Source organism: Scatophagus argus, chromosome 14 (genome assembly GCF_020382885.2).
Source record: "Scatophagus argus isolate fScaArg1 chromosome 14, fScaArg1.pri, whole genome shotgun sequence".
NCBI classification, from domain to species: domain Eukaryota; kingdom Metazoa; phylum Chordata; class Actinopteri; family Scatophagidae; genus Scatophagus; species Scatophagus argus.
Window position 1 is genome coordinate 19,637,791 of NC_058506.1, and position 14,524 is coordinate 19,652,314.

The 14,524-nt window shown below is 44.9% G+C and overlaps 1 protein-coding gene across 2 annotated transcripts in view; it reads right to left on the minus strand.

Moving 5' to 3' along the window:
* Nucleotides 1–13,967, minus strand: part of klf8 (Kruppel-like factor 8) — a 56,796-nt gene extending 42,829 nt beyond the window's left edge. For both annotated transcript variants that reach the window (XM_046411836.1, XM_046411835.1), the window contains exon 1: nucleotides 13,594–13,967. In XM_046411836.1, the coding sequence (XP_046267792.1) occupies nucleotides 13,594–13,620 (27 nt within the window). In that variant the 5' untranslated portion in view covers nucleotides 13,621–13,967. The remainder of the gene's footprint in view (nucleotides 1–13,593) is intronic.
* Nucleotides 13,968–14,524: the final 557 nt, after the last annotated feature.

The following is a 14,524-nucleotide window of genomic DNA, read 5'->3' on the forward strand; positions in this document are numbered from 1 at the left end:
CATCCTGAGCCACAGACAAGCCAACTTTGACAGTCAATGAGGAGAGAGGCAGATCACTCATCACTAAGCTATGAAAACACAAGAAAGCACTACATTTAAAACAAATGTCAACCAAATACCACATACGCCTCCACCTGTCCAGCACTCAGGTGGAGGCACGCATTACCTCTTGCCTGGCAGCAAGGTACCACCTAAAGCTCAACTTGGATAAGACTGAGCTTGTGAGGATTCCCACGCTGAGACAACCAACAGCGCTGACTGTGGTGATGCCAGCCCAGACAGCAAGGTGTGATGCTCCTATGGGTTCCTCCTTTACAAAATGAGGTGGACTCTTCCTTTAATAAGGAGGTGGCCTAAGGAGGAGTGCTCATCCAGGTGCTTGTCATCTCTTGCCTGGACTGCTGCAACTCGACCTGCTACCACCAGACCTCTGCAGCCTGTCAGCTCACATCGACGTCAAGACTCCGGTGGTGCACTACAGGGCGGCGAGAGGAGCTGCTCTTTCGTACCTCCGAGCCAGGGTTTGAACCACAGTGCAGCCCCGTCACTCGACAGATACACCACCAGTCAAGGCTCTTTTCCGGTTTGGTCCTGCAGCGGTGGAATGAAGACCACAGAGTCACTGGCCATCTTCCACCGCAGGCTGAAATCCCATCTTTTCAGAAAACACCTCAACAGACTTAAACAAAAAAAGAAATTGTACTGTAGCTCTCTAAACACACTTTCACTGTTTGTTCCACCTTCGATTTTAAGTGTCTACATATAGAAAGCAGTCAGAGCCCTGAAACATACAGTAAAACGGTTCTCTGATGGCTTCAAGGTCCGGCAAGGACAACATCTCTTTCTTATTTTATAAAAGCAGCAAATGGGTTAGTCCTGTGTTTCTCCTTCTGCTATGAAAACCAAGAGTCTTGAAAGCAAACAGAAACAAACTTAACAACCGTAATGCTTCCGCTGTTCTTACAGAAGAACATTTCCACTCCTGCTATATGGCCTGTGACTCTCCTTGACAGGGTCCAACATATAAAACCCAGAGACGAAGGAAAACAGTCCTTTGCATTTATAAAATGACTCTGACAGAAAGCATAATGTGAGCTCCCCTGCATAATGTGAAACCTTCTGTGGTCACATGATGATGATCAGCTGACCCGGATCACCTTCAACCTTCCAGTTAGATCTCAAGTGGCTTCACTGGTGTGAAAATAAACACTAACACAACGATAAGATCAAAACAGAGGAGAAGAATTATTTTTCCAAGAAACCCAGCGTGTGTGTGTGTGTGTGTGCGTGTTCATCTGAGACACTGAGAGCTGATTATCTGATCATCTCCCCTTCTCTCCATCATTCCCATAACTTCCATCTCTCACCACACACACAGACACATATGCAGTTTCAGACACACCCTCCCCACCTCAACCTCCACCCAACCCCCACCTCCACCACCTTCCTCCTCCTCTTCCTCCACTTCCTTCACATCCCCCCACCCCCAGCCCCTTTCCCCTCCCACGTCCCCTTTTCTTTTCATTGTGGCCGTTTTGGCAGCGCGGCCACCGTTGCCATGACGACGGGATTCTTTCCCCCGTTAATGACTGTGGCGTGGTTGGTAGGGGGTCACTCTACCATCACCACCCCCGCATCATGGCCTAATCTGAGGTGACACGGCCAATATCCTCGCACACACACACACACAGAAACACATCAACACGGGCATGCACACTGGCATGCGGCAAATATTGTGAAGAATGCGCGTATGAGTGCATGCACGCACACACACACAAACACACATACGCTCAACAGGCCCCACCCCTCACCACAACACACACACTCATTCACATAATTCACAGTCGCACATTCCCACCAGAAGCACACATTCAGCCACACTCAACCCACCAATAATGAACCCTCACTCACTCACTCACACACACACGCACACACACACACACACACACACGCACACACACACATCCTTTCCCTTGAACATCCAGTACCAAAGCTTCTTCTCTCCTTTTCACTTTGCTAACAAAAGACCACTAAATTCACGCTGCTGAGTTAAAAATTCTTACATATTACATTAAACTCTCTCAACTCTATTCAACGCTCAGCCTTTCTTGGGCGTCGTCCAAAAACACTGAAGAAGCACAGCAAATAAGGACTAGACTAAACACAAGAGGTTATGTGGATGAGGAGGTGTTGTTTAAAGGTTCGGCTGAGGAAGGCCTGCTGCTCACCTGGCACCAAAACTCTGTGCAGTGCATGCAAACACCTTCCATCTTACCTGACTTAAACAACACTCAATCATTTCTAATAATTTGTCATCAACGACTGCTGTGAAGTCTCGGTTGGAAAGCTACAAAGAAAAACACACTTAAGAACACAAGCGTGCATGCATGATCCCAGTTCCACAGAAGTATGTCTAAGTTACGCTTCTGTTGATAAAATCTTCAGACAGGATGTGAGTGTGTGTGTGTTGTGTGTCTGTACAGACAATCACTTGTCAGAGTTCTTTGGAAGTGCCAACTGGCACAATGGAATTCACCGTCCACTGGTGTGTATCAAGTTGGCCTCAGGGTTACCACTGATGTTGGAACTGCAAGCGTCCAACAAGAGCTGCCAATTCTCAAAAGGAAGAACAGACTAAAATATTTCGGGCAAAGAGCCCGTCGTCGTGTTGCAAAGTTGAGCGTGGATGAATCACCTCTAAATGAATATTAACTCACAGGCATACTTGGCTCGGAGTTCTTTAACAGTGACTGTTCAGCAGAGAAACCCATCACGGACACGAGACTGAAATCTGCATTTATCTCATGATGTGAATGGAAGGCAAGCAGAGCAGGACTGACGACACAGAAAACAGATGAGACATGGGCTGCTATAACCCACAGGCCTGACAAAGCTGTGCTTTCTGAAGCAGCTGCTCACATGACCAACTCCGAGCAGCTTCACCACCTTCGGATAAACCTCAGCTCTCTGTGACCAACAGTCTGGCATGAGTATGTGGTCCTCATCCCATGTCACATGTGGAATTTAAGTGTTAAAAGTGCACTTTGACTTCCAGTCAGCCAGTAAGCGAGTTATTCAGTCACTCAGTGTACCAGTAAGCAAGCCAACTGAGCCCGGCAGTCAGTAAACGACAGCCCACAACTCAATAAAACGGTCAGTAAATGAAGCAGAAGGTCAGCCAACGAGCTTAATCTAACATCACAGGTCCAGTTAACCCCGATGCTGGGATGAAGCAACAAGAGCCCGAGACTGAGAGACCCGTGACCCAGCTGAGACCAGGAGAAGAGGGGGGGAGCAAGCCTAAAGAAACCGCTGAGATTTTCCAAAACCCAAATGAAGCCTTTCAAGTTTTATTAGACAGTCAGAAAAACACTGACTCACAGCTAGCTTAGTTAGTCAGACAGATGCATAAATAAGTCCTCCCTGTCCCTTCACGAGTGGGACTGAGCTCTACGTATGACCTCAAACTAAACGATCCATTCAAGCGTATTGTTCTGTCCTCCAGCACACCATCAGACCGACAAGAAAAACCTGAAAGGTGCAATATTTTCAAATTGCCGAACTGTTAATGTATTCAGCATGTGCAGTTGAATTTGTGTAGATTTAAGGTGACAACAAAATTCAGTTTGGCTGCAGAGCTGACTGAAAATACAAAACCTTATCTAAAATCTTACATTCTACAGGAAGCACAACTTCCACAGTTGTGTTTCCTGTGATATTTTCACCATGCAAACTTTTGTGATATCATCAATAATCATATCAGCATCCAGAGTATCAAATGGATTATTGTGATAAAATTGGTAAATTTGTGTTAACCTGTGAAATTTATTTTTAGCTCAGCTCTTAATCTTAATTGGAAATTTTCTGACATTTAATATTTTCACATTTTTAACCTAAACTCCCCAGTTCAGCTCATCTGTTTCATTTTTCTTTTGTACTTATTTTTCTCTTGTGTACACCACAAGGAGCACAAGCTCATGTATTCTGTATAATACTGTACGTATGAGGACAAAATGAAAATAAATCCTACTTTGACCCCTGAGACACAACAATCTGGTGTGAAAACTCAAGGAAATGATGTGTTTCAGTTTACCGCTTTGGTTTGAAATGAACAGAAGGAAAACTGGAGGAATCAGGAAACGTACAAGGACGACAGATTAGCACATTAAGACAGACAGAGTTAAACTGTCACTTCAATGTATAGTCAACACAGATGGCTGCTGGGCTGCCCAAGCTGTTCCAAGGAACTCCAGTATGTGTGTAAACAAGCACACAGAGTTAGTCCCCCTCCCTACCAACCCTACCGCCACCACCTTGCACACTCTTCGCTCTCCATCTCAGCATTTCCACCAAACTCCTTCCCTGCTTTTCTTGTCATGTTGGTGATTGACAGACCAATTACAGATGGAGGGAATAAGAGACACACACAGTCTGGGTGTGTGATATTCACAAACAGCTGCCACTTCTGGGTCTGTTTACAGCTCCCATCCAGTCGGGCCAGCCTTCGAGTCAGATTCAAACCGGCAGTAAAAACTACAAACCAAATCAAATGTAGTGTGTATAATAACACCACAACCAAATGAAGGGCTGCATTTAGCTTTGAGTGCTACAGTGTGCTGCTCCAACATCACCTTCACAACAGTGTGTGCCTTTCCAGCAGTCCCACCTGGATTTGGAACTGTGAGAAGACCCAATTCTGGACCTGAGCACGTAAACCCAGATCCTAATATTTGTGTATGGATATCCATTAGTTGTTCCAGCTATTTTATCTTGTAATGGCTAAAAAATGTGTGTTTATAGAGTTTATGTCTTGCCAGTTAGACAAGTCGGTCAAAACTACACACTTACTGTAGGCCTGAGGCCAAAAATGAAAGGAAAATAAAAGCTTCTCGACATCTTCATCTTTACATATTCAACACTTTCAACACTTGTGTTCTCGAGGCAGAATTTGTATTAATTTCAGTGTCACGTCCAGATGGTTTAGATGATAGACTGTAGTAGCGAAGGAGTAGGAAGAGGCCAGTGATATAAAGAGCTGCAGTCTGCCTCTTATACTGCAGCCGTGCATCAGAGTCAAACAGTCCGTCACGACTTGAACTGGATCCCAGTTCCACCAAAACTGGTTGACTAAGTCCATGCCAGGAGTCGAACAGGGAACTGTTTGGTTTACAGATCTGACGAGCGCTGAGGCAGTTGGTGACAACAATTCGGTCCTGAGTATTTATCTCATTATGAAGAGGCTTCCACTAATATTTCTTATTGGACTGCCGGAATCAAACTGACATCTTCATGATGCTACATGTGGTTTGTTTGTGCTTCTCCATCACCTTCACCGCATTCACACTGGTGACACGGGGGGCATTTTTTAGCTAAACTTACAGGAAACGTACTTCACTCGAGGTCAGATCAGCAGCTCAGCGTAAACACACTATGAGAAGACAGATAGATAAATAGATACTTTATTGATCCCGAGGGATCGACTCTAGCACGAGAACGCGTTTGCTTGCTTACTTTTATTCACTGATAATTGTAGGAGGCAGGCTTCAAATGTTTGGATACTGAACTTAGTAATGGTGTCCAGGGTTGAATTTTGGTACCGTGACAGGAGAATCAGCCGGCTGTGCTCTGCTCTGCTCTGCCTTTACCATATAAACGGTGCTGTGTCTCTATAAATAGCCCCGAAGCCCTGGGGCAGGCCAGCCTGAGCAAAGCCGCCCAGCAAACACGTGGGGGGGTGGGGGGGCACCGTGACACCACCAACAACTCTGGTTCCCTTCCTGCTCTGCTGAATCCAGGGCAACAAAATTCTGTTAACCCTCGTCTAAACAGAAAATTGGGAACAAGTTCACATGTCGTAACACAGACACCGAATGGACCAGTCAGTATCAGGACGGACCACACACACCGGGGGTTTTAGCAGAATCAGGCAAACAAAACAGGAAGCGCATCAGCAACGACATTAAAACCTCCTGCTAAATGTTTTGTAGGCTTTTCTCGTGCTGCCAAAGCAGCTCTGAAGTGAAGGGACACAGGACCTCTGGGAGTATTTTGCAGCCACCGGCATCAGAATGTCGGATCCTCTGGGACCTGTGCATTTGAGGGTGTGGCCCCCAGGTGGGAGGCCCCACCTGGTGTATTTGGTTTAAAGTGTCTGCAGTGTTCAGGTGGGCGGTGTGTGTGAAAGAACATCTGCAGAACATTGCATTGTAAACAGATGAATGTTATTCACTTCACCTGTCAGTGGTGTTAATGTTGCAGCAGATCAGCGTACGTCACATTCACTGCATTTCATTTTATAATATTCTACTCCTATCTTTAACTTTCATGCTATTATCTTAACCCTCATTTTCATATTCTCATTTATGGGTGATTTTCTTTTATATACATTGTTTGAACACATTTGGGGATAGCCTGAGAACAATTTTATTGCCAATGACTGCTTCACTAACACAATGAAGAACGTAAACCTGAAGCTTTACATCCATATGTGACTACTTGAACATCTCATTATGGTTTCTCCAACACTTTGGAAAGTGGCAGCAGGGACTTTCACCCGTTCAGCCACAACAGCAGCAGTGAGGTCCACCACTGATTGACTCACAGTCACTTCCGGTTCATCCCAAAAGGTGTTGGACTGGCCTGAGGTCAGAGCTCTGTGCAGGCCGGTCAAGTTCTTCCACACCAACCTGGGAAAAGCATTTCTTTATGGAGCTGGTCATCAAACTTGAAAAGTGCTGTCAGGGTTTGGTAGAGTCGAGCAACATTTAACTTTGTGCCCCTTTTCAAGCATATCTGTTGTGGGAAATGTGATCTGCCTGTTGATAGGCATTTTTGCATACATTTAGCCCTGACGTGATGGTGTGACCAGCATCAAAACCCATTACTACTGGCTAAAATAACAGTGTCCTTCACATACGGTATCTTCCAGCCAGCAGAGGCAGCCATGAGTCCACAGCAGCAGGTCAGCATGAAAGAAAGCCTCTGACACCTTGGATTTCACATGATTTGTACCAACTCTTCACTGTTTGTTCACCTAAAGAATCCTGCAAGCATCTTTATATTCTTACTGAATTATACAGAGACAATCATAAGTTCCTTTGCTCAGATTGCTGTGATGCAGAGTTCTGATTGCATGTATTTACTCAGATTTTGTGCGTATAGTGTTGGTAGATGAAGCCATTCTGTGACATTACAACATACTGAATCCTAACCCCTGTATGGTGACATACACACCTCTGGAATTCGTATCTTTTCTAGTTTCATCACACAAGCTCATGTTTTCTTCTCCTCCCAGAAAAAGCAAGCAGCTTTGGCAAACACTGACTTCTATTGTTTTCACTCCTTATCTCACTAGTAAAGCCTTTGGTAAATTTGTCTGAAGTTTATTTTTGTACCGACATGTACTGCATGTGATAAAAATACACAAACCCATTTTTATTTTAAAAAAATAGAAGATCATTTCTAAGTAGTTGTATATTATGACTTGGCATGGCGGATTAACAAAGTGAAAATTTAATTTTTATTTCACAGTGCTTTAAAATGAATGACTGCGTCTCTGTTTGGCTCTCTGGCGGGATTCAGACTAATGGAAAGCACAGATCTGACATTTACCTCCTCTCTGCTCTCCACACTACTTGCCTCCCATTAATTCTCAGTGATTCAGCCGACTGAATGACCTGACCAAAACGCCACCCGCCACCAATGACCCTTGTGATGGCCCTAACTCATCTAGTCCATTCCTCAAACGGTGTCCTCGCACTCCACTCTCATTTATCTCCTCTGTCGCACACACACTCAGACACACACTCAGCTGGTTTGGTTCACCACCTGATACAAAAACACATACACCAAGTTGGGGACGAGCCTCTGTGAAGCGACATCCAGCCTTTGGCAGTCGTCCCTGCCGTTCGCCTTTTACGCCGGTGATCAAGGAACTGAAGCTTATTGTACTGCTGCACAAGCCGTAAATTACTCTGAATAAGGGCATCGCGTAAAACAGAAAATGGAAAAGCGCAGTGAGCCGGTTAGCTTCGACACTTCCTCACCACCTGGGAAACACTTTCAGTACGTTTATTAGAGCGTCCTCAGCCAGTGAAGCACGAGACTCCTGATCTCCAGGTCACGTGTGCCTTTAAATTAGAAATGCATCCCCGTGTGTTTCTGTACCATCTCAAAGAACTGGTTTCTGGCATCCAACATGTTCTCTCTGTGACAACGTGTTGTTTTTAGTTTTCCCTCATACTACCTCACATATTTCTACTTCAGTTACAGTCTTCCTACATGTCCTGAGATGTACTGCCAGGTCATGCTAACCGCGAAAAAACTAATTCTTCCACAAGTAAATCTCTAAAATACCATGTCAGTGTTCATCTGGGTTCTGTTTTGTTTTTAACCCACAATCCTGCAAAGTCACACACACACACACACACACACACACACACGTTGCAAACCAGTGCAAAATATCTTTATGCTGTGAACTAGTTTCATTCAGGAGTGGAACATAATATAAATGTGTGGGTGGACAGAACAACAGCAATATTGGAAGCTGTGTTTCCGGTGAAGAAGCTGTGACAGTTTCTCGCTGGCAAACCCGACCTATTTTGGAGACGCATTGTACTCTGATACTTGACGACTGCGAGTTCAGAAATCTGTTTTGTCTCTTCTGTGATTTTTGTTTTTCTTTTAGGAGAGAAGTTTGAGAAAGATGTCCTTGATGTATGGTACATGCACACAGCTCGATCAGACTCTGTGTAAGCTGCTACCAAAACTTTGTACTTTGTAAAAATGACAAAACTGCAAAACTACTAAATCTAAAACAGATGATTAAATCCTTCCTGTGGTGTTATAGTCAGCAATGATACAGTATCACGTAGAGGGTGTAGCCAGTGAACATTACTGAAAAGCTCAGAAATCTGTACTGTGGTACCAACTGCAGCCACTCACTGAAATGTTAAAGTCTGCAGCTGTCTCATGTAAGATTTCGGATGATTTTTCAGTCACTCAGTTTATTTTCATCCTTCAGTCTCAACCTGATCATCCTGAATAAAGGTGTGGTAGTAGCTCAGTAGCCCAGTGAAGGACCTGTGACCTGTCACACGGAGTCATAGTTTTCTCAGCTGACTCACTTGGATTGTGACGTAACTATTCACACACCTGTGGGTCAAAGCTGGGGAGTGACTAATTAATGTCATGTGAATTAGAATTTAATCATTTATGTCACTATAATGACAGTGACACAAATCCCTGCATTGAAATTTACTATTTGTTTTTCAGACGGATATTTTGTTGACATACAGTGGCAGTCCTCTGGTTCTGTAATGCAAAGCAATCCATCACACCCAACAATAAGCTTGTTAGATTTGCCAAAGTTAAGATTTCATTATGCTTCCACGGTGTTTTAAAATCTTTTCTTTGGAGGCACATTCAAGGAACATTTAAGAATTACACAATACAGACAAAAGTATTGGGACACATCTCACCTGTTATTGAATTCAGGTGTTGTATGGGCCTTTTTGTTCAAAGTTTGGGCTCGGCCCCTGACTTCCACTGAAGGGAAATCTTAATGCTTCAGCACACCAAGACATTTTGGTCAATGCTATGCTTCCAACTTTGTGCCAACAGTTTGTCGAAGGCCCTTTTCTATTCCAGCATGACTGTGCCCCAGTGCACAAAGCAAAGCTCCATAAAGACATGGTTGGATGAGTTTGGTGTGGAAGAACTTGACTGGCCCACACAGAGTCCTGACCTCAACCCCATCCAACACCTTTGGGATGAACTGGAACGGAGATTGTGAGCCAGGCCTTTTGGTCCAACATCAGTGTGTGACCTCACAAATGCTCTACTGCATGAATGGGCACAAATTCCCACAGAAACACTCCAACATGTTGTGGAAAGCCTTCACAGAAGAGTGGAAGCTGTTAGAGCTGCAAAGCTGTCTGTGTGTTTAGAATGCAATGTCATTACAGTCCCTGTTGGTGTAAAGGTCAGGTGTCCCAATACCTTTGTCCTTATAGCTTAGACAGTAAAGAAATGAAACCCAGAGGACAATAAAAATAATCAAACATGAATGTTAATGTGCTTTAGCTAGTAAGAAGGGTATCATGTCTTCCTTCCTTCTGTTCAAGTTCCCAACTCTTACATTTCAAGTTAGAGACCTGAAACAGTGGATTTTCAGTCTCTGTTGTTTAGAGCATTGCTATGCAACACTGACAACACTAGACAAAAGATAAGTTGACTTATGGTTCACGGTGATGGATTTCCTATGTACCGCAGCTTCTACATGTCTATTCAAGTTGGTTTTCATAACGTACTGAAATGAACTGAAAGCAATGCCTGCATAAAAGCTACGAAAGAAATCAGAAAATTAGAAGAGAAGCACTTGTTGTAAAGGCATCAGTGCTGTAAAATGTACACACTGTGGAGACAACGAGCTGAACTGAGCAGAATCACCTCCAACCCGCTGTTTAATGTGTCATTCAATTCAGAAAGTTCACCTCTGTGGGAAATGTTGCCCGTGTTGATGAGATGGGAAGAAGCAGCAAAAATAATTATTTCCCCACAATTTAATGAAAGTCAGATAAAGCAGGAGTGCCTGACTGGAGAGCTTGTTAAAGTGAATTTTTAAGGCTGGGGTGACACACACACACACGCAACAGCTGGCTGCTTCTGACCCCTCCACCCACCCAAGTCATGTTGACAACTCAGTAAGATATGTGTGTGTGTGTGTGTGTGTGTGTGCGTGCGTGTGTGTGTGTAGAGGACAATTACGCGTATACGCCACTATCTCAGTGGTTTGATCAAACTTTGTTCAGCATAGTTAATAATTATCTACTGTATAGCATCAGCTCACCGTCTCCCTGTCTCTGTGCGCACGCACACACACGCACACACACAATCTCTCAAACACACAGGCAGACTTTGTATTCAAGGGCCTTTTGCTGCTGATGCCCTGCACAGGAATGTACAGCTGACCCTACAGCCCAGCTGATCCAGGGCACACACACACACACACACTAAGGAGCATGCTCAGTTATGCGTCTGTGATGCAGAACCTGTGCGCTGCCATCATTTAAATACACTTACAACAATGCGCAGCCTTGACTGTGATGGGAGGAAATTGATTTCCTGCTCGCACGGCGTACAAAACATTTACCTGGGTCAAAGTTAGATGTAAAGACTGAAAGTAAAAAGGAGCACACAGAACGAGTGTGGCTTCCTGAGTGAGTGAGTGAGTTATCACGACCGTTAGCAAGAGGTCAGTCATATTCATCTTTCCGTCTGTCATTCCTCCAATATTACGCTGATTTATTTTATCTAAACAAGTGATTGTGGACCACATCATTCAGAGTAATAGCCCACAATATTATGAGTGTGTAAATAAATGTCTGGTTTGCTAATATCGACTGACTGATGTAACATTAAAGTGTAATCATTGCTCTCAGTATGGCTCAGGAAAGCTTTTAGAGTCACTCTTGCAGACAGTACCCAGTACGCATCTCTTTATAAGGGAAGCAGTCGCCACCACATGTGGAGGCCATGCGTTTCATGTTTCGGGTTTGTTTGGATTTAACAGAAGAAAATTTGGCAGTTTTGCACGAGCCGTGAAAGAAAATGTGCCTCCTAAAGAAACTCCCCCAGCTGAAGAGAAGATGTCACAGTGGAGGTCTGAGGTTAGATCTGAGGATGATAAGTCCTGGTGTATGAGGAACCGTGCATTTTTCCTGCACTTCACAGTTCGCACTCACCACCTCAGGTTGCACTGCTGCTTGCAGCTGGAAAACGCAACGTGCGGATGCCTTCTTTCAGTGTTGGCCATGACAGAAGTCAGTGATGCAGGTTTTAAAAGTGTTTCAGCCTCAACTGTCTCCACATAGCAGTAGACGCTGGTGTTCATGTGTATTTCCTGGGTTACTGACAGGTTATAAAGCCCCTGTTCTATTTAACAGATTCATCGAGGCTAACTCTAATTGCACAACGTCCCTAAATTTACTGCAGGTCGAAAGAAGCAGTTACTACATTTTAAAATGGCAATGTTAAGCGTGTGTGGGGGTAAAAATGGTCCTCTTCTTCAGTCACAAGGCTACAGGCAGATTGGTTGGTTTCCACTTTCAGTTAAAAGCCCTTCATTGAGCAAAGCAGTCACATGTTTTCCCTGGAGCCCAAAGTACTTTGACCCTTTCGCAGGCCTGCAGATCCTTACAAAAGAGACACTCGAAACAGGGTACCGCTAACTCGCTAGCTCTGCTAATCCACATTTACCCTTTACCGTGTCCAGTGGGGGAATCGAACCGGCGACCTTCTGATCACAAGTCACTTCTCCAACCTGATGGATATTTACCATCCTCCAACAGATGGCTATTTAAATCTAATCTAAATATGTTTTAAACACATTAACCATACCTTATTATTCTGTCTGCGTGCGTCAGATTCCCCTGACATTTTGACATGAATTCTTCCCACAGAGTTGACATGAAAAATATTTTGTTTCAGGAAATGTCTGCTGTTAGTCTGTCAGTCAAGAAAATAACTGACAGACAAAGCTAAAATTAAATCATTCAGTTATTGTGTTAGTTGTAGTCCTAGTAGTTAAAATTAGGACAAACCTGTTTTCAGTTCAACAAAATTCTTCACACCGAAACAGGAAGTGATATCATAAATGCTCTATTGCTGGTAGATACAAGATACTGAAGGATGCACAAATGGATTAAAATAATAATAAACAAAAATAAATCCAACAGGGCAGGAGTAATACTGCACTGTGTGCTCCAACACACAATCCATGTTCAAACACAAGAAACACCACTTGTCATTACTGGTCATCCATGTAAATGTGCAGGTCAAAGTTCACTTCTTTAGCGAGGAACTTGAAAGTTGTGTACCAAACCGTAACTTGTCTCCATCATCTGCCACGCAGAGCCTGAAACCAACAGATTTGGAGCTGCAGAGCGGACACTGGTGTTTGCTTTAAGCTCTGTGCTGCGTGACAGTCTGATCACCCGCCAGATTTAATTTACTTTTTGAGTATACTGACTGCCAGCCTGACACACAAACATACAGTGAAGAAGCAGGGCTGATTTAAAGGCACAAGTCGGGCCCGTGCAGAGAGAGTCCGGAGGCTGTGCACCTGGCTGCTTCCCAGGCTCGTGTGTTTGTGTTCGAGCGCAGGCTGCTGGCCCTTTAAAAGCTAAGATGGTGTCCTACAAGCTGCAGTTTCTGCCTTCCGTTTCCTTCCTGCCTCTCAGAGATCACAGAGCATTTAAAATTGAATCTGAGCTAACATCGAAGAGAGACTGAAAGCCACAGACAAGAGAGGCTTCCGTGCCGAGAGCGTGGAAATGACAACGCTCTCGGCATGATGTTGTTGCAATGCAATGAGGTCGCTATTACAAAACTCTTCCACTAATTGCAAAATAAACTGCCTGTCTGCAAGGATACACTTGCAATTGACTGTTACAGGCACACACACTCAGTGACATTCATATCTGCTATATGACGATGTCAGCTCTGCTTGTGTACAGGCAGATCGTCCACACAGATATTTGTGTCTCTTTTTCCTTTGCATTGACCAGGGCAAAGTCAATAACGTGCACTTACTTTCTTGTTACGGGTCTCCGTGTGCATCTCGGTTGCGGGAGCGGTGCAGCGGCGGAGGGGTGGAGCAGCAGGAGCAGGAGGGGGTCGGTCGGGGCTTTGGGTGTAGCTCTATCTGAATAAGAACTGTTAGGGAGAGAGGTGGGTTTGGGGGGGGCTGGTTTTCCACCTTTACAGTATTCGGGATATGGAACACGATCCCTGCCTCTTCCAGTGTTTCTTTTCAATTCATATCCGCAGCGTCGAAGGTTCCCTTTTTCTCCCCCCAAAAAACGGCCAGTCTCTCTGTGTGTCTCTCCCTCTCTCTGACGGCGTGTTGTTGCCGTGTATTCAAGGGCTGGGCTCTCTCTCTCTGCCTTTTCCTCCTCCGCCTCTCCCTGCTTGTGACCCCACCCTGCGTCCCCACCCCTCATCTCTCTGTCAGTCAGGAGCTGCGCAGCCCTGCAGAGAAGCTGAGCTGCCGGCGACCCGACACCGGCTACAGGCAGGCAGGCAGGCAGGCAGGCAGGCGCGCAGGAGAAGGAGAGCTGTAGCAGAGCCGCGCGCTTATGCACGGGGGGGTTTCAGTTGCATGCAGCCTGCACGGCTCTGCTCACATCCATTTATCCCCATCTATTAATGCCATGCTGCAGCAGCGGGCTGCTTATTGCTCGGAGATGGAGAAGAGAGACACCCATGTCACCTTAATGACGTCAGCCAGCAGGCTAATTGAGGACACTCGAGCTGGGTGGGGAGGGAGGGAGGGAGGGAGACTGAAGCGGTGTACAGTAGCTGTATATCCAGCAGGCTTTGCAGCATTACGTTTGATAATATAGCTCCCATGGATGAAGGGAAGGAAGCCAGGGCTGATGACGGATGGGTTTATAACCACACCCTTTCTAATAAAGCTGGGTGTGGTGCACAAAGGGGTGTTGTGCGTTTATTTTCTTTATAT